Below are 20,973 nucleotides of genomic sequence, written 5' to 3' on the forward strand. Positions count from 1 at the left end.
ATTAACGGGGAGTGAAGGGGGGGCGGGGTTGTGTGCGTGATCTCCAAAGCACACGATGAACACGAAGTTCCTGATTGTGCTACATTTTAAACGCGTGCTGCTGGCTGCCCTCGTGTCCTAAATTCACGACAAAAGAATCCCCCCCATTAAGCGCTGTTGCCCCCAAAAATGATGTCGCTTGATATTATACCGGAAACATGGTTACTTTATGAATACAGTATTGCAAATACTTACGGGAGAACTACATAAAACTGTCAAATTGTACCTCTGCCAATGCATTTTTCTTATCAAGTTTACATAAGAAACAACACTGAATGACGTTGCTAATTTAACTTTGCCAATAGATATTAAAGTGAATATTGCTGCATTTAACTGAGAATGTCCATGATTCACATTTGAACTGGTGCTGTATTAATATACCTGTAAAACTCTGAAAAAACTCTGAAACATCCTGCAAAGAAAATCAGACAAAAACACTCCGCCCCGTGCTCCTCCAGCTTTATTGATAGTTTAAAATTACATTTCTATTTTCTAGGACTTCAGTTGCACTTTCCTTCCGACTTAAAAACTGAGTACAAGCAAATGGTATTTATACAGTAGTCTAAGTGATATTGTACAAAAATAACATTTCGATTTCTGTGAAAACATTTGTCATTCCCAAATAACTCCTAATTCTGCTGTTCCGACGACTGTTCTTGATGTTAAATTTTTGCCAAGGTAATAAAAAAAAAAAAAAAAAAAGAAAAAGAAAATAAAAAAAGGAAACCAGAACATTTCCAAAGCCTTTTTTTTTTAAAACAGAAAATCTACCTTGGACTACCAAAGTGATATTTAAATTGTAAACAGATTTCTATAAAAGAGCATGTTTCTTTTAATACCTCCAAAAAATTTTTTTTCCATATCTTAGTAATATAGCGTTTGTTATCGCCCACTTGTAGCTGCTTGTAGGGCTGAAATGCATCATGTTATGAACTGTTTCCATGTCAAACTCTCTTGGCCAACTCATATTCCACTAAAACAAACCAAAATAACCACACATGGATGTTTGGTTTCCATTTACTCCTGTCTTCCATCTCATTTTACTGAGATGCACGTCCACAAGCTCAGAGGTCCTATAGATTCCCATATGTTTAGTCCCGTTTATTCCTCACTGATCACCAGTGGCCTGGAAAGGGGGAGGTTCTTTAACAAAGCATTATACATAACACCGCTACCAAACTAAAACATTTTTTTGTATTGAATGCAGAAAGATATTTTTTATCACCCCTTTCTTTGTATTACATATCGAGAGGCTCACAGGCCTGGGACTAGCCTCTGTCAGCCAACCTTTGGCCAGTGAAGAGGATTCAGAGAAAATAATACAACCAACCATCAATCTGAAAAAAAAGGAGGGGCAACAGAGGGTGCTGATTATGCGGTTGCTTCGATGGTGCACTCTTTTGCCAGGTGGCCCGCCTTTCCACAGTTGTAGCAGTTGGTCTCGCTGGCTTTACTGCAGTGCACAGCGACGTGACCAATCTCACCACACCTGAAGACAAAAACAAAATAAAAACAAATAAGAAGGCTATATACTAGTACTTAAAAAAAAAAGCTAAGCAACTGCGTAAAAACTCCACTTACCGGTAACATTTCACCTTATCACAAAGCTTCTGAATGTGACCAAACCCGCCGCAGGAGTAGCACTTCTGCTCGTTGGCGTGGTCGCAGTCACGAGCCATGTGACCAGCTTTGCCACAGGTGTAGCAGAGCTGCTCCCTCTCCTTCCTGGGCTCCTTGCAGTCCCGGGAGATGTGACCACTCCTGTGGCAGTTGTAGCACGCTGGACATGGAGGAGGTGGTAAAAAAAGGGTTATCACTTTATCACCTGTGAAAAAAAAACTAATACAGAAAAAAATAAAAAAGCCATGTTACACACCATCCTCAGTTTGGTCACAGTCCCTGGCCATGTGTCCCTGGTCTCCACAGCGATAACAAAACAGCTCTGTAATGTCAAAAACAGTATGCAAATAAGGGTGTGTATGTCTTTTTGTTTGTTTGTTTGTTTTTTTATAACATTTTTGGTTAACTGCCACTAGAACAATACTCAGTTTGTAATACTATTACAATGTACAAATATGATTAAAACAATGAGTTGGGTCATACGATTGGTTTCAATTCGTGTTCTAAAACTAAATGTGATAAGTTATGCAATTGTAAAAAAACAACAAAAAAGAAACAACATAAGATTGTATTATATCTGAAACCAGAATAGAATATCCAAAGGCCCTTAATAAAGCTCAAATATTTGAAACAATAATGTTATCCTCGATATGGAAAAAAATAAGAGAAAGAAACTCAAACAGTACCCTTTCCTCGTCCCCGGCCCCTGCCACGTCCACGTGCACCACTGGCATTAGGACAATGCTTGACCCAATGACCAGAGCGGCCACATCCAAAGCACTCACTGTTGCTGCTCATCTCCATAACCTAAACAGAAAGAAAAATACAGAGGTAAACACTTCTCTCCAATACAGTCATTTCCTGGAAAACAGGAACAACTTTACTGCCTACTTAAATTTGCAGTAAAATGTGCTTAGACTCAGCTGGACAATGTCATTTATTTATTTATTTATTTTTACAAGTTAGGATTATAACTAGGATCAAATTTGAAATAAATCTGTGTATTGACTTCTGTAAATGAATACAATAGGCCTTGTAAAGTGGCTAAGGAGAATATTTGTAGTAAATTAAAATATTTGTAGTAAATTGAAGCTATGTAAATAAACAAAATCAAATAATTCTGACTGCTTCAGTTTCTAAAATATGCATATTTTAATTGCTGAAAAACTTATTTTAACATGGTTCTTCGAGATTCAGTCAAACCAACAAAATGACTACCATGTGGGGTTCTACTCTATGATCGGGGAGACACATTCATCAGCTGCTGCGTCTAACATCAACCATCAGACTAACTAGTGAGCTAACTTACAGAAACTTCCTCAGTGGGATCATGATGTGATCGCCATAGGTCGACCTTCTGTTTGCTGAAGACATCAGGTCAAGAAGAGTGGAAGTTAATGAAGCACTAAAGTGAATACTAAGTAAGGTAATGAGGCTCCTAAAAATAGGACCTAGCATAAAGTCACAAAACCAGGAGGCTACAACGTTTAAAACGGGCAACTTAAAACAACTCTCTGTTGAACGTACATGTTTATACAGGGTAAATTCAGACACAATGAACTTAATCTAAATAATCCATGTTAGTGGAAATCTGCTGACTAGCAGAGGAATAACTGCGAGAGCACGCCGTGAGTAGCGCGTTGCATCGTGTTATGTGATGAAGCGTGTTCAACAGCAACAAAGCCGCAGGTCTAACCGACTAAAACAGAAAAACTAACAGCTTGGAACGCATAAACGGATTACACAGTCCATGAATTGAGACAAGACGTGAGGATACTAAATGTTTACCGGCTTGTAAAACAGAAAACAAAATGCCAAAGGTTGAAACTCCGCTAACGTCGGCCTAGTCACGTTGATTTTTCTCCTGCGTACTCGCGAGACAGTAGCGCCAGCTACGCTAGCTGCTAGCAAACACTAGCTCAACACCTCACGACCAAGAAACGCGCTTCGGTCGACGATCGAGCCACATTGCGCAGCAAGAACTTGACGATCCGTCATTAATTGTAAGAAATATCCACAATACACGCATTTTGGTGGGCATTCGGGTAAATATGCCTTGAAAACAAAATTTCCCGCCAGGGCGCACACACCAAAGTCGTTGTGACGAGCTAACGTTAGCAGGCCGGGCTAACAGCCCGTTGCTAAGTTTTAGTGGGAGCAAACATAATTAAAAGCAGAACCTATTAACGGGAGGAATCAAACCAAACAACAAAGTTTATGCCACTGATGATTTCATCACGCAATAAGCGGAAAACGAATGTGCATAAGTGATGTTATGATTACGAGAATTAAAGCCGTTTTATTGCTTACCTTGATGGCTACCTAGCTGTGTCAGTGTTTACGCCTCCTTCTTTGCGCTACATGCGGTGCCAGCAGGAGTTCCTGAATTGTCATTCGCATTATCCAGTAAAAACCCTCACAGTCATTGGCCGCGGATTCGCCAAGCAACCAATAAAATGCGAAGAAGTCTGGACACCGCCTCTGGATATTAGCCAATCAGAAACACGGAACGGTCCCATTTTGCCTTCGGTAGATTTAATTTCGCTTTCTTCTTTCAAGTTGAAGAAATTAAGCAGTTGCTCTCAAACTTTTAAATATGCGGATCACCTCAATAATTACAAGCAGGTTTTTCTTGTACCAGAACGCTGAGATATTTTTTGGGGTCGTTGTGTTGTCATGAAAACATGAAAGAGAAAAACACTGTCCGTTAGCTTTGCACTATTTATTGAACGAAACATCAAATTTTACTCACAAATCGATATTCCCAGATTTTAAGCTGCAAAAATGAAAATAAATATTTTTGGATGTTAAAATTTGATTGTAAAAGTGAGCAGTTTCTCATCAACCAAGACGCTCAAACTCCACAATAAATAGGATATAAAAACTGTTATATTTTGGATCTTTTAAAACTCATTTTCAAAAACTAAACCCATGAATTAGATGTTTCTATTGTTTTTTTGTTTTTATTCAAATCAATAAATGCAATGTTTTCGCTTACTAATAGTTGTAATCGTAGTTAAATAAAGCTTGGACCTGAAACTCATTTGATTTGCTTTTGATTTCATTCTCAGATTTAAATGTCAACCCTCAGATATTAATGGAACAACACTAGTGGCTCCAACATTGTTCATAATTCAATGCTGTCCACCTCATAACAGTTAATTTGTCAGATTTTGGAATCTGACAAATTGATCGGAGTTTGATCAGCTCTGATACTTAAAAAAGATATACAAATAACACAGTAACACAAAGCTAACGCAACAGAAAGTTCTTGCTGCAGTATTTCGTGTGTTGAGAGCATCAAGATAATTACCACAATTTACAAATGTATTTTAAAATCTGAATATTTTTTATGACACCTATGAGCCATTTGATAAACTTTAACACTATGCAGAAATCCAAACTACTATGAAACACTCAAATTATGCATGATGATGTTTCATTTACGTCGTTTTTGTGGCAAGTAACAAGCTTTTAGCATAGTTCTGTCTGGATACGCAGTCACTCTTGTTATCAGAAGTGACAACGTTTATTTAATTTGGTTGGTTTTCTGGAACAGACCTTTTATGCATAATACAGTAATTTTCATGTGAGGAGATAAAAGATAGAGCAAAGAGAATCATTATGTCCAGACAATTGAAATCTTGCAGCTTATCTAAAAACCCACTGTCCACATGGACTGCTTCTGGAGGAGGGTTTTGTAGAAAAATAAGACAAAGATTGAGGTATTTGACCTCAGTGATAAAAAGCATGTTTGTAGGAGTAAAGTCAAGGCTAGAGTTTAAGGCCAAATTTACCAGCTGTGTAGCATAGTGGTAGCTTTTATCATGTGCTGTGTCTGTCTCAGCTGGAGAGCACTGACTCCAAATTCTTTAACTCAACCTCAACTGAAAAGCTGAATGGTTGCAATTTGGAAACAGCTGAGTGTTTCAATTGAGCCGTGATCCCACATTACGTCCCCCACCAGACGTGATGTGGGATCACGGCTCAATTGAAACAATTCAAAGAATTGATCACGGCTCAATTTAAAGAATTCTGGAAAGATTGTGACCTATACCCTAAGAAAGCATTTATGAACTATGTTTAATACACTGCATGTCCCAGGAGACCATTCAATTTACCGTAAATAAATTGAATTATTTCCAATTATTTCAGAATTATTTCATGATGGTGACAAAAAGTTTGTAATTTCTCTAACTCTTATAAATACATTAAACCAAATATCGATGGATGTATGCATACATTTACAATAGCGTACATAATTTGAACAATGTTAAAATTTTTGAGGAAATCCCAAATTTTTATATGTACGGTAACATAATTCAACGAGAATTTCCTGAAAACAAGATTTTACTGCATTTTAACTGCAGTAAACAAGAGGACTGACAGAAACACTCAGAGCTGAAAGCATCTCAGCTAGGAGTGCTCAGTGCACGGATCAATAGGTGGAAGAGATGCTCTCATCTGTCTTAAGGTGGCCTTGGATCTAAAGCTCTAGCGCTAGGTTTTCTGTTTTCTATAATGGTAGTTTTAGAAGCTTGTAAACTTTCAGTCAGGAAAATCACCACAATAGCAATGTGTCTGGCATAAATTCAAAGCTGATTAAATCCTAATCCAATTAAAAACAGTAGGTCAATTGTATTAGGAGAGGGATACCTTAAAAAGCTTCACAATGACAAAGCCCTGCCCTCATCTTCACAGAAACATTAGTTGGTGTTTCTGTTAGTTGTTGGATTGATTACTTGCCTGTAAAAATGCCATAGGTATTTGGAAAGTTCAATAAGTCAAAGTTAATGCCTATAGTTGCTTTTGAACATCCACATAGATGTTCAAAAGCAATCTCTCCTCGGAATTGTCTAGAGCGGCCTTATGGAAACAATATATGCTGAATCCATCAGGAGCTGCAGATACAGGATGTTAACAAAGCTGCTTCTCTCTAAGGTGGTGTCAACTCCAGCCTGCTGAAGGGACCTCCAGGCCATCTGTGATTTGGGCACCTCAGGGGACCCAGACCGGGATGCCACAGACATGGTGAACACATGGTGAGTGGAGCTGGGTAGCTGTATACAGTTATATTTTGTTTCAAGGTCAATTGCAGGGAGAATAAGCCATTTTTGTGCGTAGCAAAAACAGTGATAATATTTGAAAAACATCACCTACACTGCAAATAAGAGATGAAATGTGTTTAGGCCTGTTGGGGTTTAAGAGAATGTATTGCTTGTGTAACCTACCTGCACGCCATCTTCAGATTTTTTTTCTTACCAAATATTTCCAATGTAACATGAAGAGCAGCAATAAAAGCAAGCAATTTTCCAAAGCGAAGATGTCGCAATACCCACATTTCTCCAGCAGATGGCGCGCGTGATAACATTATGAGTTATTTGCTAAAACAAATCGCTAGTTGCTAATTTACTTACTCTTCGAGACAAATGTACTTTTAGATTGACTAAACTGTCTGGTTATATTGACTCAAATGTTTTAACGTAACCAAAAGGCGACTATTGTTCTTACGCTTTTATGTGCACAGCTTTAAAGACTACGTCGACTGCTCAGCAGGACTTTGAAGTGCGTGTAAGTTGAATGCGATTATATCAACATGTGAGCGTTTAAAAAAAATTGCTGCATATCTTACCGACGTAAAAGCATCAGCGTGACCTCGGCGGGAGGGTTTAAGCGTGCGCAATACTTGCGCAGTGTGAGCGATGTTTGCAGGTCTTGTTATGACTGCAAGGTCCTGTTTCAATCACTGGCGTCAGACGGACGCACAACACCAACTCAGCCCGCTTCACCTTCTCCCCAAACAACGTAAATATTGATTGGAACAGCGCCGCATTACGAAGCACTTCGTCGGACTTGTACTTTGGAAGGTGCTTCTCTGGAGCCGAAGTAAATCCCTCGTTGAATGACTTTGAGGGACCGGAGTTTTTTTCTTTTTTTTCATCTCGCATATCACGACTTGCAGGATTGAACTTTTTCCTGTTGTTTTAGGTGGTTCGTGGAAAAAAAAGAGACCCACCTGTGACCTCCCCTTTCCTTGATTAACGCAATATTCATCCGCGGTAGGGTCATTCGATTCAACGTCGGGAGCTTCACCAGCTTTGACTCCTTTTTCCTCCTTTTTTTTTTCTTTGAATGCGTTGCAATTATGATGATGTCACCGACGCCACTTTTCCCTAAAGTTATGGCGGAGCACAACTTTTTAAACTTCTCTTGGTGAGCACACAGCGCCTACAGAACCTAGCACTCACTACTCTTTTGAATTACGCGTATATTAGGCAACTTTCTTGGCTAAAACGCTTCGGTTTAAAGCTAATGAACTGCAACAGAGAGAGAAGGCACGTAAAATGTAACGATACGGTCTGCTTATGAGGGCCTTCGGGGAATGTTAGTGTTTTAACTGGAACAACCGGGCCTGGTGCGGGGGAAAAAACACGTAGCTACATTTATGGTTATCTTTTTATAGTTTCAGAAAGGGCTGCACGCGTTTTAATGGTAGTGGTTAGTTTTAGTTCTTTTGTTACGTTTGAATGAGAAACGGTCCCGAATCATACATAAGGCTAACACGCTGATGATGACTGTGGAGGGTTGAAAGTGCCACAGTGTAAATCATGCATCTTTGCAGACTGTTTAAGAGTTGTGTCAACAAACAGTTTCACCTGGCATGGCAAGAGGATTCAACCTTAACATTTTAAAAGATAAAATTATGTGCTCATTTGTTTAACTTAAATTGGACTGTGAAATGTCGTGACAAAAAAAAAACAACCCTTAATTAATATTGTTTTTATCAGCTTCATCTTTTATCACATTTCTTTTTGTGCCTGCAGCGCTGCATGAGTGTCAGCCACTTGACTTGTAATCCTTTCTTTATTCAGCCCAATTCTAATAGTTGTTGGAATATATTTTTTTTTACAATTTGAAAGCAGTAGTAGGAAATATTCTGCCTGATCCCAAAAATGCCATGCAGTTTGCGTTATAAACGTTACCACAAAATTTTGACCTTAAAATAAAAAATATATTTGTGATAATACTGCAAATTTTTTCGACCTTATTCTGGATAATGAAATACGTGCTTGCATATCTAATCAGTTTACTTTTTGGAAAATTGCCACACGAAAAGGGCTAAAAAACTCAATTTTTCGTTGAATTTTCCAATTTGTCATCCCAAAACCTAAACAATAATCCATGAGTGCATTGTTTACAAAAATAGTTTCCTGGTTTTGTCTGGAAATTTTGCAATTCACAAGGTTAAACAAAAAGCTTTTTGAGGGGGAAGCCAGGAATATAATTGCCAGTCTAGTGATTGAAGCTTAAATGGTACCTTCACACTGAATGATACTTAACACGATGTTTGAATTCCTCTGAATTTTTTTTCTTTATGTTACTATTTAAAGAATATTGAAAATAAACATATACATCAAATGTATATCTTCATATGTTCTTAAATATAGCAGTTGAAGATTAATTGCCCAATTTACAAATGAAATTAAAGATAGCGGTGGTAACAATGTTGATTTTCTTTCGCTGCAAAATCTTTTTTTTTTTGTAAATATTTAAATAAATTTAATAATGAATCTACTAACTGAAGTCTTAGAAACTTTCAAAGGTATCTTGAAAGTTTCTAAGTCAGTAGATGTGAACCAACTCAGAGAAAGTTAAAGGTAATCGATCGAAACTTACTTGTCCTGCAGATCAACCGATCATATGTTAGGGTTTTGTACTATGAGCCAGAGTTTAAAGTTGTACATAAAATGATAATAAATACAGAAAAATTAAATATAAATACAGTATTCGTTCAAATTGGTATTAACTGTTGTCCACTTTAAATTACTTCATCATGTTTCTTATGAAAAACTAGAATATTTAGATCATTTTAAAGTGTGCTATTTTTTTTTTCCATTTAAAAATTTATTTTAAATCTTCATCACATTTTGGGCAACCCAAAGTACGTTTTCTCACTTCTATCACTAGAGAACTGTGTAAAACTTCTCATTGCATTATAGTGCAATTTATACTTCCTTTCATATGTAGTTCTGTTTTGTATTTGTGCTGTTTTCTGATACAATGCAGCATTTATAGATGCAAATCCAGAAGCATAAAGGTAAGGGTAAAAACCCACCATTCCCAAAAAAACTTCTTTTTAAAAAAAAAAAAGTTTTTTCTGTACATCTGATGAATCAACAGGCCTGCTGGAACAGCTAACCACTGACAGCAGTTAAAAAAGAAACATCTCTCCAGGCTCAGCCGGTCTTTGTATAAATACAGCAGTGGTAATTAGGAGCTATGCAAGCTGATGGTGCTCATGCATATAGCTGCTGCCAAGAATGAGTGAAAACCTTTGTGTATTTACAATATAGCACTGCAGTTTGTAGTACAAACAAAGCTGAAAAGAGGGCGTGTTTGCTTATGAGGGCCTTACTTTTTTCTTTTCTCTTTATTTTAAGAACCACATAGTCAACTTATTTTTGTCCTGTTCGTGTTTGTGTAGTCTGGCCCTGAACACAGTGGAAATTTCATATTACATTGTTTCCTGAAAACAGGAAAACTGTTCAGTATCATATTTGCTTTGAGTTTTGTATGCGCAAAGCGAAAATAAGAAATTTGCTGCCATTACATAAACCCTAAAATTAAGCTAATCATTAGCAAAGTCCTAGAAGGTTGCTTTCAACAAGATTATGTTTAAGGATTACCTCTAACGTTACAATACCGTAACCCACAACTCTTCTTTTGCTACATTTTTCCCCTGCAGACAAAAATAGTCGCTGTTGTAATCAGGTCGTGCTCAACCCATCTGTTGTGGTTTCCTTGGTGTTGAAATAAAGTTCAAGGTTGAACAATTGGAAATTTTGAGTATTTTGTGCCCTTTCCTTGCCTTGCATGCATGCATTTTATTCTTATCCTTTGTGCTAAATATATATTACAGTGTTGTCTGAGTAAAGAAAGAATGTAAGTAAATGTTTTCTTTTTCTCTCTTTGTTTTAAGACCATTGTGAGTGATTAGTTTTAGTGATGGAGCAGTTTCAGGGAGCATGGAAGACTCTAAGCAACGGCTTTGGAATGAAGGACTCACCGTTTGAGGGCCCTTGCCTGTCCCCTACCATGGTCCAGGGCTTCAGCTGCCAGCGACGCGCCTCAGACGACAGCAAGATGACGGACTCCAAGGCCAGCAGCACAATCCGTGTCTTCCTCCCAAATCAGCAGCGCACTGTGGCAAGTCTTGACATGCCAGGTTCCGAATGAGGATTCAGATTCGATTGATCGGTATCGTTAATATTAGTTGTTGGTCTGTTACTTTAGGTCAACGTGCGACCAGGTATGACTCTTTACAGCTGTTTGATCAAAGCCCTGAAGGTGCGAGGTCTACAGCCCCAGTGTTGTGCTGTCTTCAAGCTGCATCCTGGACAGAGAAGGTAAATTCAGGAAATTGTCCAGCCAGAGCTTGGAAAGACTATTAAACCTTCTGTTGTGAGTATTAAATATGTTTTTTGTTTGATTACTTTTGTCCAAATCAGTAAAAAATCCCGGATGGACTGGAATACCGATTCAACCTCACTGATAGGGGAAGAGCTCCTGGTTGAGGTTTTAGATCATGTTCCTTTGACAACACATAACTTTGTAAGTACTCCAAAAAATTACAGCTTTCTTTGTTCTCAAACGTTACTGCAGAAAGAAAACTTGCACTTTTTCTTGTTTTTAAATTTAGGTCCGGAAGACCTATTTGAAGCTAGCCTTCTGCGACATTTGCCAGAAGTTTCTCCTTAATGGATTCCGTTGCCAAACATGCGGCTATAAATTTCATGAGCATTGTAGCACCAAAGTGCCCACGATGTGTGTGGACTGGAGCAACATTAGACAGCTTCTGTAAGTATATAGGAGGAAAAAATGTAATGTTGTTAACTTTTTCTAGACTGGACTGGACACTATAATTTAGAGTTCTTGAGCAGATAAACTAGATTAAAAAAATCAGAGTTTAAAAAAATTCTTGCGCATTCACTGATCGTCTTAAAAATTGATAAGAGCCAACTTTTCATCATTATCACATCTGCATGCAGATGATTATAATTGGATGCAAATAAAAATGGGTTATACATGTTTGTGAGGTAAGTTTCATAATCCTGCAAAGATAAAAAAGGGAAGTTGAGCTGTTCTGGTATCAAACTTCTGACTAGGTCATTCTCATTTGCATGGCTTTCCATACAGGCACTTTGAATGGAGACCTTTATGTTTTTCTGTGCTGGATGTAGAATCAGCAGTAATAATTAACAAAGAGGAGAATCCCCTTTACCTGACACCCACTCTGCAGGTGCATCTCAGTAAACAATAGTATAATTTCTTCTAGAACATTTTCAGAACTCAGAGTCAAACTCACGTTATATTGTATACTTGTAGTGTGCATTCCATGTTTCAAACCTCTTATGAAGAAATATTCTCAGCGGCGTCTCACTTGAGTTAAGAAGAAAAAAAAAACTAGACTGTTTTCTGAAATCTAAATTTTGATGAAATAGTAATTCATTGTGAAGTACCCACAGGCACCTAATACACTTTATTACTTGTTTATTTCTTTCATCAGGTTGTGTCCAACACCAGGTGAGAGTGGCTTCCCATCCCTGCCACAGCTCACATCCCGACGTATGAGAGAATCCCTAACCAGGCTTCCAAGGTGAATTAAACTTTGATTCATCAAAAACTAAAAACCGATAGGTTCTTCTATTTTGTTTCTTCTCTAAAAGGGATGATTAATGCTAAGAAATGATATTAATAATCTACTACAGTTTACTATTTCAGTAAGGCAGTTGAGCCAAGTTTTCCTCTATACTCTTTTTGTGGTCCATCATTGCAATGTCCCCACTTCAGCTTTTGCATTGTGCCCACTAAGATCTAAACTAATTGTTAGTGTCAGATTGCCAGAACTATATTTCTGGCAATTCAACTTGCCAGAAATATAGTTCACAATCAGTTCCTATGTATGACCACTAAAACATTGCACCCTACAGAACTTTGCATCAAAGCAGGCATTTGCAATTGAAATATTGCAGTCTCTGAAACTACATTGGCAACTATGATTAGATATCACTTCTTTCCTCTAAATGTAACTCCTTTTTTTTTTTTTTAACGAGGGAAGGAATATTAAGTCAAACCATGTAAAAGTTTTTCTTTGGAGTATTGATTTTATTACATGAATAATTTCAATCAGATTGATTTCAAGTACTTTTTATATAAGGGGTTTATATGTGGAAGCTGTGGTTTTTTTTTTTTTTTTCTGGTGTTATCACCTTTCAGTAACCAAAGTCATTGCCGTCATTGCTTATATGCAGCACAGGTGCGGTCAGATTTTTGCAGAAGTATGAACACTTTTTGCAAAAGTTTTTCTAGATTTTGTCCTCTCACGATCATAAACTTGGTGTACCAGGATATTTTTGCTGATTTAATAACTGCAGAGTAGTGCATAATTGTGAACTCATTCACTTTCAAAATATGCATCTGTATTCTGGGTACTTTGTATAACCAGACTACAAATACTGGTTATGGAATTACATTTTGGGGTATTTATTTTTCAGAGACTGAAAATGTCTTTGGAGCTTCTTTGCAAAATTCTTTACACCCTGCCAGACTGCATAAGAAGCATCTGAGAGCCTTTTATAATCAACATGTTTTGTCACACTAATTTTATTTGATTAACCCATCCTAACGTAGAACTATGCATTTATTAAAACAGTTCTATTGAAGTGTGTTTAGCATTGTTTCCTACCAGAACGTGAATCTTCTCTCCAATCTCAAGTCTTTTGTCCCCTCCTTCTTTCAGTGTTAGCCTCTACCTTGTGTTGATCTAGCAACACAATCCCAGTAATACACAAGACTGTTTGCAGTTGTAACCAACTAAATTAAAAAAAAAAGAAAGTTGAAGGCTCGTGAATGCTTTTGTATGATGCCGTGTGAAATGAGTTCTGCCTTCAGTGACTTCCTGTGTCTTAGAGATTCTTATCTGTGAAGGACCTGATGAAACGCAGTGTGAAAACTTTAGTTTGAGAAATAATAAAATGGTTTACAAGCCTAATGAGCTCACACAGTGTAATATGTTTACTTTCTGCTGTTCTGCTCTAATTATACCTATGATCTGCTGCAGCAGCCACTGTATGCCTACAAATATTTGAACTTGCTAAAATTAGAAAGTGAATGGCTGTACGTCCAGACTTCAGATCTGAGCAGCATTCAGGTCATTTTAAGATTAACATATCTGGCTGGTAAGCTTTGTACTCTTTAACTGGGCCAGTGTCGATGTTGGCAAAGTGTAGCTTTGACGTAACCAACACTGGCTTAAAGAGGAAGGCCGTAATAAATATTAACCAATAAGTTGCTTCCCCAAAAAGCTTTTACTTAACCTTGTTGTTTGCAAGCTTACCTTTTGAGTGAGGTATTTTTTCTGTGTGTGTTCTGACAGTGCATTTGCAGCCTAATTAAAAAAAACAAGCAAATAATGCAAACAAAATACTCAAATGGAGAAAATGAGTAAACATGACAGAAATGAAACTAGCAGCACCCACAGCCACCACACCCACTTTGGCCCATTTTTTAAAGAAGTTACCAAAGTAGATAATTTACTGTCGGTGTAAAGGCTGTTTCTCTGCGGTTCTGCAGCGTAGTTTTAATTTTATTTTTGCCCCCTCTTTTCAGCTCGGCCCACCGAAATTCCACCCCTCATGCCTTCAACTACACCACGTACCCACCCACAGGCGGCGGGCTCTCCCAGAGGCAGCGTTCCACCTCCACGCCCAACGTCCACATGGTCAGCACGACCCTGCCTGTAGACAGCAGCATGTTTGAGGTAAACTGCTCACCATGGAGGCCAGCTGTGTTCTCCTGCAGGGCAAGGGTGCTACACCTAAAACATCTCAGGCATCAAACTGTTTATATCTCAGGGATTCTATCCGTCTTTGTCTCACCTCTTATCTACTGTGGCTTTAAGTTAGTTGCCCACCTGAACAGAGCTGTGTGTATTTATTTAAGCCCCAGATGACATCTTATTACAAATTTTTTTAACACTCTTGCACATTTTGACTTCCCCATGTTCAGTTCCAGTTTCTGCTTTATCACCACCACCATTGTTGCATAATCAACTCGCGAGTTTCTCATTTGTTATACCCACTCTGTTATAAGCCCAAAACCTGAGCTCTATTTCATCCTCATTTTCTTTAATTCTGTCCTTTCCTTCCTGTCCCTTCATTGCTCTGTTGCGTTGCTTTCTCTGGAGTAGCTAGACTGTCTGAGTACCTCTCCCAGTTCCTGGTGCCGCAGATTCTGGCTGAAGAGGAAAGTAGGTATTGTGCACTTCTCCGAGTCAGAGAGTGCCGAAAAGGTTAGAAAGCAGAGTCACTTGTGTGCAAACTGATTTGCATGCCTTGAAAATTATATCTCAGAAGTGCAGTTGTCAAACCATGAGTGGCAGCATGGCATGTATTTTAGTGTTTGAATAAGATTATCAAACCTAATGTGTGTGTGTGTTTTTTTTTTGTGTGTGTGTATGTGTGTCTATGTTTTAGGAAGCAGTGCGTGATCATGACTCAGGTAAGTTCTTTTCAGCATTTCAATATGCATATTTGCATGGCATGCTTCCTATAAAATTTCATTTTATCCATAAATGGTCAACTTGTATGTTCATCATTTTACATGATAAATTATATGATCATATAAGGAAAAAAGAAGCATACTATTTTAGGGAACTGGTTGAAAAATGACACCTTTCCCCTTAGTTTTGGTATTTATAATTCAAGGGGATTTTCATTTGTGCTTCCTCAAATGAAACATTCTCTTATATTTGCTTTTCTGTTTAGAACCTTTTTGATTGTGAAAGTTAGATTAAATCACCTGAAGTGAATTTACATCCATCTCTTTTTGAGATATGAAGTGACCTCTGAAAACAGTGAGTGTACAGTACTTTGCAAAGGTACCTTGCACCATTTCATGATTCGTCACATAATATGACATATTTAAAATTATACATGACAGACAGGAGTACAGAAAATAAAACTCTTGTTGGGGAGGAAAAATCACCAAACATTTTTGTTTAGAACTTGTACAGAGCACCATTAAATATGTGGAAGAAGTTGCTTCTTTGAAAGTTGTGGTGCTACCATTTAATATTTTTTCTTCCCCCCCCCATCCAAAAGCTGGAAGTTCCCCCAGCCAGAGCCCCACAGGCTGGACCCAGTCCAAAGCTCCAGCACCATCCCAGCGAGAGAGAGCCTCGACCTTCAACACTCAGGAGAAAAATAAAATAGTACGAACTGTGTTGCGTTTATATTTAACCAGCTCTTTTTAATAATGCACCGTTTGTGAAACTTGTGTTTGAGTAGTTGCATCTTTGGTTTTTTCATTCAGAGGCCTCGGGATAAGCGAGACTCGAGTTATTACTGGGAAATTGAAGCAAGCGAGGTTTATCTACATTCCCACATTGGGTCAGGCTCTTTTGGAACAGTATACAAAGGAAAATGGCATGGTAAGTATCTGTTATGCAGGGCACAGTCTGGTATAACATTCTCCTGCACAATAGATTAGGTAAATGATGCATAAATTGAGAAAAAAGTTGAATGTTTCCTTTTATGTAACAGTATTTCTCTTGCAGGTGATGTTGCGGTGAAGATTTTAAAGGTTACCGACCCAACTCCGGAGCAGCTCCAGGCATTCAGAAATGAAGTCGCCGTCCTGAGGTAACAGCCCACAGAAATACCTTTACTGTCTTGTACGAGGCTTTTTTTCCTTACAGCTGTTAAAACTGTGTGTGTGAATCATCTTCATTGCAAACTTTTATCTGATAGTATCTTGATTTCCTCTTCCCCTTTGGTTGGGTTGCAGGAAAACAAGACATGTTAACATCCTTTTGTTTATGGGCTACATGACGAAGGACAACCTGGCCATCGTGACCCAGTGGTGTGAGGGCAGCAGCCTGTACAAACACATCCACGTCCTAGAGACTAATTATACCATGATCCAGCTTATAGATATTGCCAGGCAGACCGCTCAGGGCATGGAGTAAGTTGTGAAGAATGGAGCTTTGTGGGTGATGCTAATGAGAAATGTCTCCCCACTAATTATTTTCCCTTTCTTTTTATTTTTCAGCTATTTACATGCAAAAAACATAATTCATCGTGACATGAAGTCCAACAGTATCCTTTTCTATGTCTTTGTTGTGGTTTTACAGTGAGTAAAACATAAAGACCAGGTTTCCTCAGAAGGTTCAGTTATAAATCTTTGACATCTGTGCAGACATCTTCCTGCATGAAGGGTTAACAGTGAAAATTGGGGACTTTGGTCTTGCGACTGTGAAGTCCAGGTGGACCGGATCACAACAGGTGGAGCAGCCCTCTGGATCCATTCTCTGGATGGTTGGTACATTGTGATGCTCTTGGTCAGAAGAACCAACCAGACTGACATTTAAATGTCTGGTTTGGACAGCAGCCTGTACAAACACATGTATGTGTTTAAGTAGATACCAGAAAGGCCGAAAGTTGTACAGCTTTTATCTTTTTGAACTTCCAGCCTCTGTTTGCTATCTAACATGCTGAATTGGGATTTTTTTTAAATATCAGCTGTGAAGATGTACAATTTGCTCTGTTTAACTCGGTGTCTGGAACAAGATAATCGAGTGCAAGTTACAAGAGACTACACGCAAACTGATGTTAGCACTTATTAATTCTATTCATGCTAATTCAGGTTGAGCCCATAGCACAGCCTGTGGAAAAATTGCCTGCAGCCCCTGACTGAAATTTAAGTACTTCATACAAATTTAACCTGGCAACACATGTATTTGTTACAGGAGGACACTTTTTTGAGATTTTCACTGACAAATTAAAATCTCTTTAAGAAGAAAATATTAAGTACAACAAAAAATGTCTTTTGTTAGGTTTTCACTCAACAGCAGACTTGGGCACATCCGCTCATTAACTGTGGCTAAAATGTGGCTCATTAACTGTTTCCTTAAAATGTTCCTCATTTAGCTTACTGTTTAGCAGAAAAAAATCATAATAAATTAGTTTGGAGTTTTTATATAATTTGAAATGAATTTGTGGCAAGAACCTTGGACACCACTGTTCTAAATGGGAATATTTCTAAAAGACATTGTACATTTAGAACTCTGTGACCATTTTGATTTCAGTGTCACAGCCTCTCCTCTGAAGATGGACAAATTGATCGTACTGTTTTGATGTTCTGTAAACCTTTTCTCTCTATCCTTGGCAGGCTCCTGAGGTGATCCGAATGGAGAATAACAATCCCTACAGCTTCCAGTCAGATGTCTATTCCTATGGGATTGTTCTCTTTGAGCTGATGACCGGAGAGCTCCCCTACTCCCACATAGCAAACAGAGATCAGGTAAAGTTGCTTACATTTGTCTGGCTCGTTTTTGAGTGCTGGTATTTACATGGTCCACTTTTAACAGTCCTAAACATTTAAAAGGACTGAATTGTTCTGAAGTTGTCGTCAGTAATGGATCTCTTACAAGCGGACAAGTGAGGGAAGTATATTTCAGAGATTTTGCAGGAAGTTGGGGGGGGGGAAAAAAACTCATAGAGATGGTCGGCTCACAGCTAGCCTGACTCAGCATTCAGGCTGGAGGTTTTAGTATTTTTTACGGCAGATCTTTCATTCCACAATAAGACATTTGCGCAAGTTCAAGTCCTTGATGATGAAAACCCTGTGCTCCTATCTGAAGGGGGTTGCGTGGCTGGCCTCTGGCCCGACACAGACCGACGACACGGAGCCACTGGCCTAATTTTAGATCTCGTAACATAACCCTGTGTGAGAAAAGGGGTTCTCAGGTTTGCATTTCAGAGTGCGAGTCCTGTGTTTTTATTTTTTTATTATTCTTTAGAGCCAAAGGGTTGGCTAAATCAGAGCTGATTCCGCATCTGTATAAAATCAGACTAATATTGTTTTCAAATTGTGCCTTAAGTACTGCTACGGTCCACTGCTGGAACCTGTTCTTCTTGATCCTGTGAAAATAGTTTGTACCCGGCTGATCTGGCAGGCACATTGAATGCTCCTGTCATCTTTTATCTCTGCACCATCAGGCCCTCATACCTTTACAATAGTTCTAGTGTTTTAGATATCTGTCACCTTAGTCTAACTCGCCATATTTAAAAATTGCATGTTAGAATGACCACTGCTTCAGGGTGAATGTCGCCCTCTCTCACAGTTGTTTGCCTTCAATAGAGAGCTTTGCAAAACTTTTTCAGTTCATGTACCACTATTACCGTTTTTTTTTTTTTTTTTTTTTTTTTAAATTAAGATGGTATTGTGATGTTACAAATTATTTTTTTAAGTTAGGACCAAAGTTAAATGTCTGTCAGTAAAGCATTAATTTAAAAATATTTGCAAAATGTTCCTATCATTTTCAAATTTGATCATGCTTTTATGGAGTTCTGTGTAATACATCAACTCTGCATGGTGCATGGTTGTGAAGTGGAAGGAAATAGTGACAATAAATATTTTTTTGTAAATCTTACTTAGAAATGGCCATTTTTGATAGATTTATCTATGATGGAAGTTTAGTTTTATAACCCAGCTTTATCGGTAATGTCTGGTGTTTTCTCCAGGTTTTCTTGAAACTTTTTTGCATTGATCTTCCAGCCAGCTTTCACAAAACAGTACGGTGATTAAATTACACTAAAGCTGAATTTATTTACTTAAGTGACCTCTAAAGATTTTTTTTTTACTTTTTTAACAAAAAATTTTATGTAGATGCTGTAGAGTACAGGTGATTGAATATGAGTACACACCAGAATTTCTAGTATTTTAATTAATAAAAAATATTTTATTTTAGCATCATTTGCACCCACTTCACAGTTTTCCATGACTTTGTGTTGGTCTGCTACATAAAATGCTTTGTGGATGAGTTTTGGGCTATGAATGCTTTTCCAAGGATCTGTAATAATCAAATGTGATCAGTTTTCCTCTCAACTTCACCAAGTCTTTTTTTCTTTGACTCCCTTCCCATTAGATTATATTCATGGTGGGAAGAGGCCGCTTGTGCCCAGACCTCAGTAAGCTCTACAAAAACTGCCCCAAAGCAATGAAGAGACTGGTGGCAGACTGCATCAAGAAATCCAAGGAAGAAAGACCGCTGTTTCCACAGGTGAGCTGTTCTTCTGCTATTAGAAGCTGTTGGGTTGAGCCATAAATTCCTCAAACTAATCTCTTTGCATCTTCCTTAAATCTGAATTTGTTCTCAGATCTTGTCCTCTATTGAGCTCCTCCAGCATGCCCTCCCTAAGATAAACCGCAGTGCCTCAGAACCGTCCCTGCACCGAGCCGCGCAGACCGAGGACATCAATGCCTGCACTCTGACCACCAGGCTGCCTGTTTACACATAGGCTTCTCCTTAGCAACAAGATTATTCCGCTCCATCAGTAAACGCAAATTCCCTCTTTAAAGACATTTGTATAGATCTATATACATGCAATCATACATAAACCAATGTTAGTCAATGACTATGTAATTAAAGGAGAGTAGCAGAAGGAGAAGCATCTGAGATGAATTATGAAAGATTGCAATCGGATCTGCACAAGGTACATTGCACATGCATTAAGAAGTATGTTGAGGCTTGGTGTTCGCATTGTATTTGATTTTAGTTGTATACAGAAGCACACATGCCTACCTGAGACAATGAATGGACACTGAAGGAAGCTTAGGTGATGTTTGTCTCCTGGTCCGTTTTCTGTCCTGCCTTCATCAGGCTTGAAGAGAGGACGACTTAAGCTTTGCTGCCTTATGAGGAATCAAATCCTGGACTAAGTTTCTGAAGAACTTCACCTCCTCTGTTTATCAGAAAGCTACTGGAAGACGCCCATCAAGTTGCACAGTAGCTGATTCTGCTTCGTCTTAAAAATCAGTCTTTATTTTTTGGTTATATTTGATAAGTCGTCGTGTCTCACTGCGGAAGGGGGTTTTATCACATTCACTAAACAGATTTGTCGATGCCTATACACTCTATACACTATTGTTTGGTTATTATGAACTGGACATTGGGCACGTGTCTTAAATATTTAAAGTGATTCGGGAACTAATTTTTGCTGTCACCTTGAGGAGGTTAAATGTTTTATTTTAAACTTGATGGGAAAGTTGTCTATTCAATATTTTAATAAAATTAAGTTAAAAAAGTCCTTTGATGAAATATGTTGTTTATATTTTATGTTTTTAAATGCATCTGTTATTACTCTTTATGTCTTGTAAAGGTCCATCTCAGTAAGTTAGAATATTATCAAAAAGTTATTTTTTTAGTAAATTAATCCAGTAAGTAATTATAATTTTTTTATAGATTAATTT

At 38.1% G+C, this 20,973-nt stretch overlaps 2 protein-coding genes across 7 annotated transcripts; one reads left to right on the forward strand and one right to left on the reverse strand.

The window, feature by feature from the left end:
- Window positions 1–481: 481 nt before the first annotated feature.
- cnbpa (CCHC-type zinc finger, nucleic acid binding protein a) lies at window positions 482–7,396 on the reverse strand. 4 transcript variants are annotated; one of them, XM_055046158.1, is made up of 6 exons: window positions 3,970–4,033; window positions 2,969–3,023; window positions 2,346–2,466; window positions 1,916–1,981; window positions 1,621–1,819; window positions 482–1,528 (listed from the first exon to the last, which is right to left on the reverse strand). In XM_055046158.1, exons 3-6 carry the CDS (start codon window positions 2,461–2,463, stop codon window positions 1,411–1,413), a joined length of 501 nt encoding a protein of 166 aa, XP_054902133.1. In that variant the 5' UTR covers window positions 2,464–2,466; window positions 2,969–3,023; window positions 3,970–4,033; the 3' UTR covers window positions 482–1,410. The 4 variants fall into 4 exon arrangements, with proteins under 4 accessions (XP_054902133.1, XP_054902135.1, XP_054902134.1 ...); XM_055046160.1 differs by lacking the exon at window positions 3,970–4,033 and adding an exon at window positions 3,448–3,463; XM_055046159.1 differs by lacking the exons at window positions 2,969–3,023; window positions 3,970–4,033 and adding an exon at window positions 7,292–7,396.
- raf1a (Raf-1 proto-oncogene, serine/threonine kinase a) lies at window positions 3,443–20,810 on the forward strand. Of its 3 annotated transcripts, XM_055046155.1 has the most exons (19): window positions 3,443–3,662; window positions 6,601–6,701; window positions 10,640–10,866; window positions 10,954–11,066; window positions 11,169–11,271; window positions 11,360–11,517; window positions 12,227–12,316; window positions 14,329–14,479; window positions 14,909–15,010; window positions 15,195–15,219; window positions 15,822–15,931; window positions 16,033–16,150; window positions 16,277–16,361; window positions 16,507–16,683; window positions 16,771–16,817; window positions 16,918–17,036; window positions 17,890–18,021; window positions 19,649–19,783; window positions 19,881–20,810. In XM_055046155.1, exons 3-19 carry the CDS (start codon window positions 10,666–10,668, stop codon window positions 20,019–20,021), a joined length of 2,007 nt encoding a protein of 668 aa, XP_054902130.1. In that variant the 5' UTR covers window positions 3,443–3,662; window positions 6,601–6,701; window positions 10,640–10,665; the 3' UTR covers window positions 20,022–20,810. The 3 variants fall into 3 exon arrangements, with proteins under 3 accessions (XP_054902130.1, XP_054902129.1, XP_054902131.1); XM_055046154.1 differs by lacking the exons at window positions 3,443–3,662; window positions 6,601–6,701 and adding an exon at window positions 7,423–7,872; XM_055046156.1 differs by lacking the exons at window positions 3,443–3,662; window positions 6,601–6,701; window positions 14,909–15,010 and adding an exon at window positions 7,427–7,872.
- Window positions 20,811–20,973: the final 163 nt, after the last annotated feature.

This window comes from Poeciliopsis prolifica, unplaced genomic scaffold, assembly GCF_027474105.1.
Source record: "Poeciliopsis prolifica strain line A6 unplaced genomic scaffold, Auburn_PproV2 SCAFFOLD023, whole genome shotgun sequence".
NCBI lineage: Eukaryota > Metazoa > Chordata > Actinopteri > Cyprinodontiformes > Poeciliidae > Poeciliopsis > Poeciliopsis prolifica.

What these genes read in the sequence shown, in the direction of transcription:
- cnbpa (XM_055046159.1), bottom strand. Translation starts at nt 2,463, where the DNA reads ATGGAGATGAGCAGCAACAGTGAGTGCTTTGGATGTGGCCGCTCTGGT. An exon ending in GGGCCGGGGACGAGGAAAGG is followed by an intron (nt 1,982 to 2,345) that starts GTACTGTTTGAG and finishes TTGACATTACAG; the next exon opens with AGCTGTTTTGTTATCGCTGT. An exon ending in CTGTGACCAAACTGAGGATG is followed by an intron (nt 1,820 to 1,915) that starts GTGTGTAACATG and finishes CTCCATGTCCAG; the next exon opens with CGTGCTACAACTGCCACAGG.
- raf1a (XM_055046155.1), top strand. Translation starts at nt 10,666, where the DNA reads ATGGAGCAGTTTCAGGGAGCATGGAAGACTCTAAGCAACGGCTTTGGA. An exon ending in ATACAAAGGAAAATGGCATG is followed by an intron (nt 16,151 to 16,276) that starts GTAAGTATCTGT and finishes TTTCTCTTGCAG; the next exon opens with GTGATGTTGCGGTGAAGATT. An exon ending in ACATAGCAAACAGAGATCAG is followed by an intron (nt 18,022 to 19,648) that starts GTAAAGTTGCTT and finishes CCTTCCCATTAG; the next exon opens with ATTATATTCATGGTGGGAAG.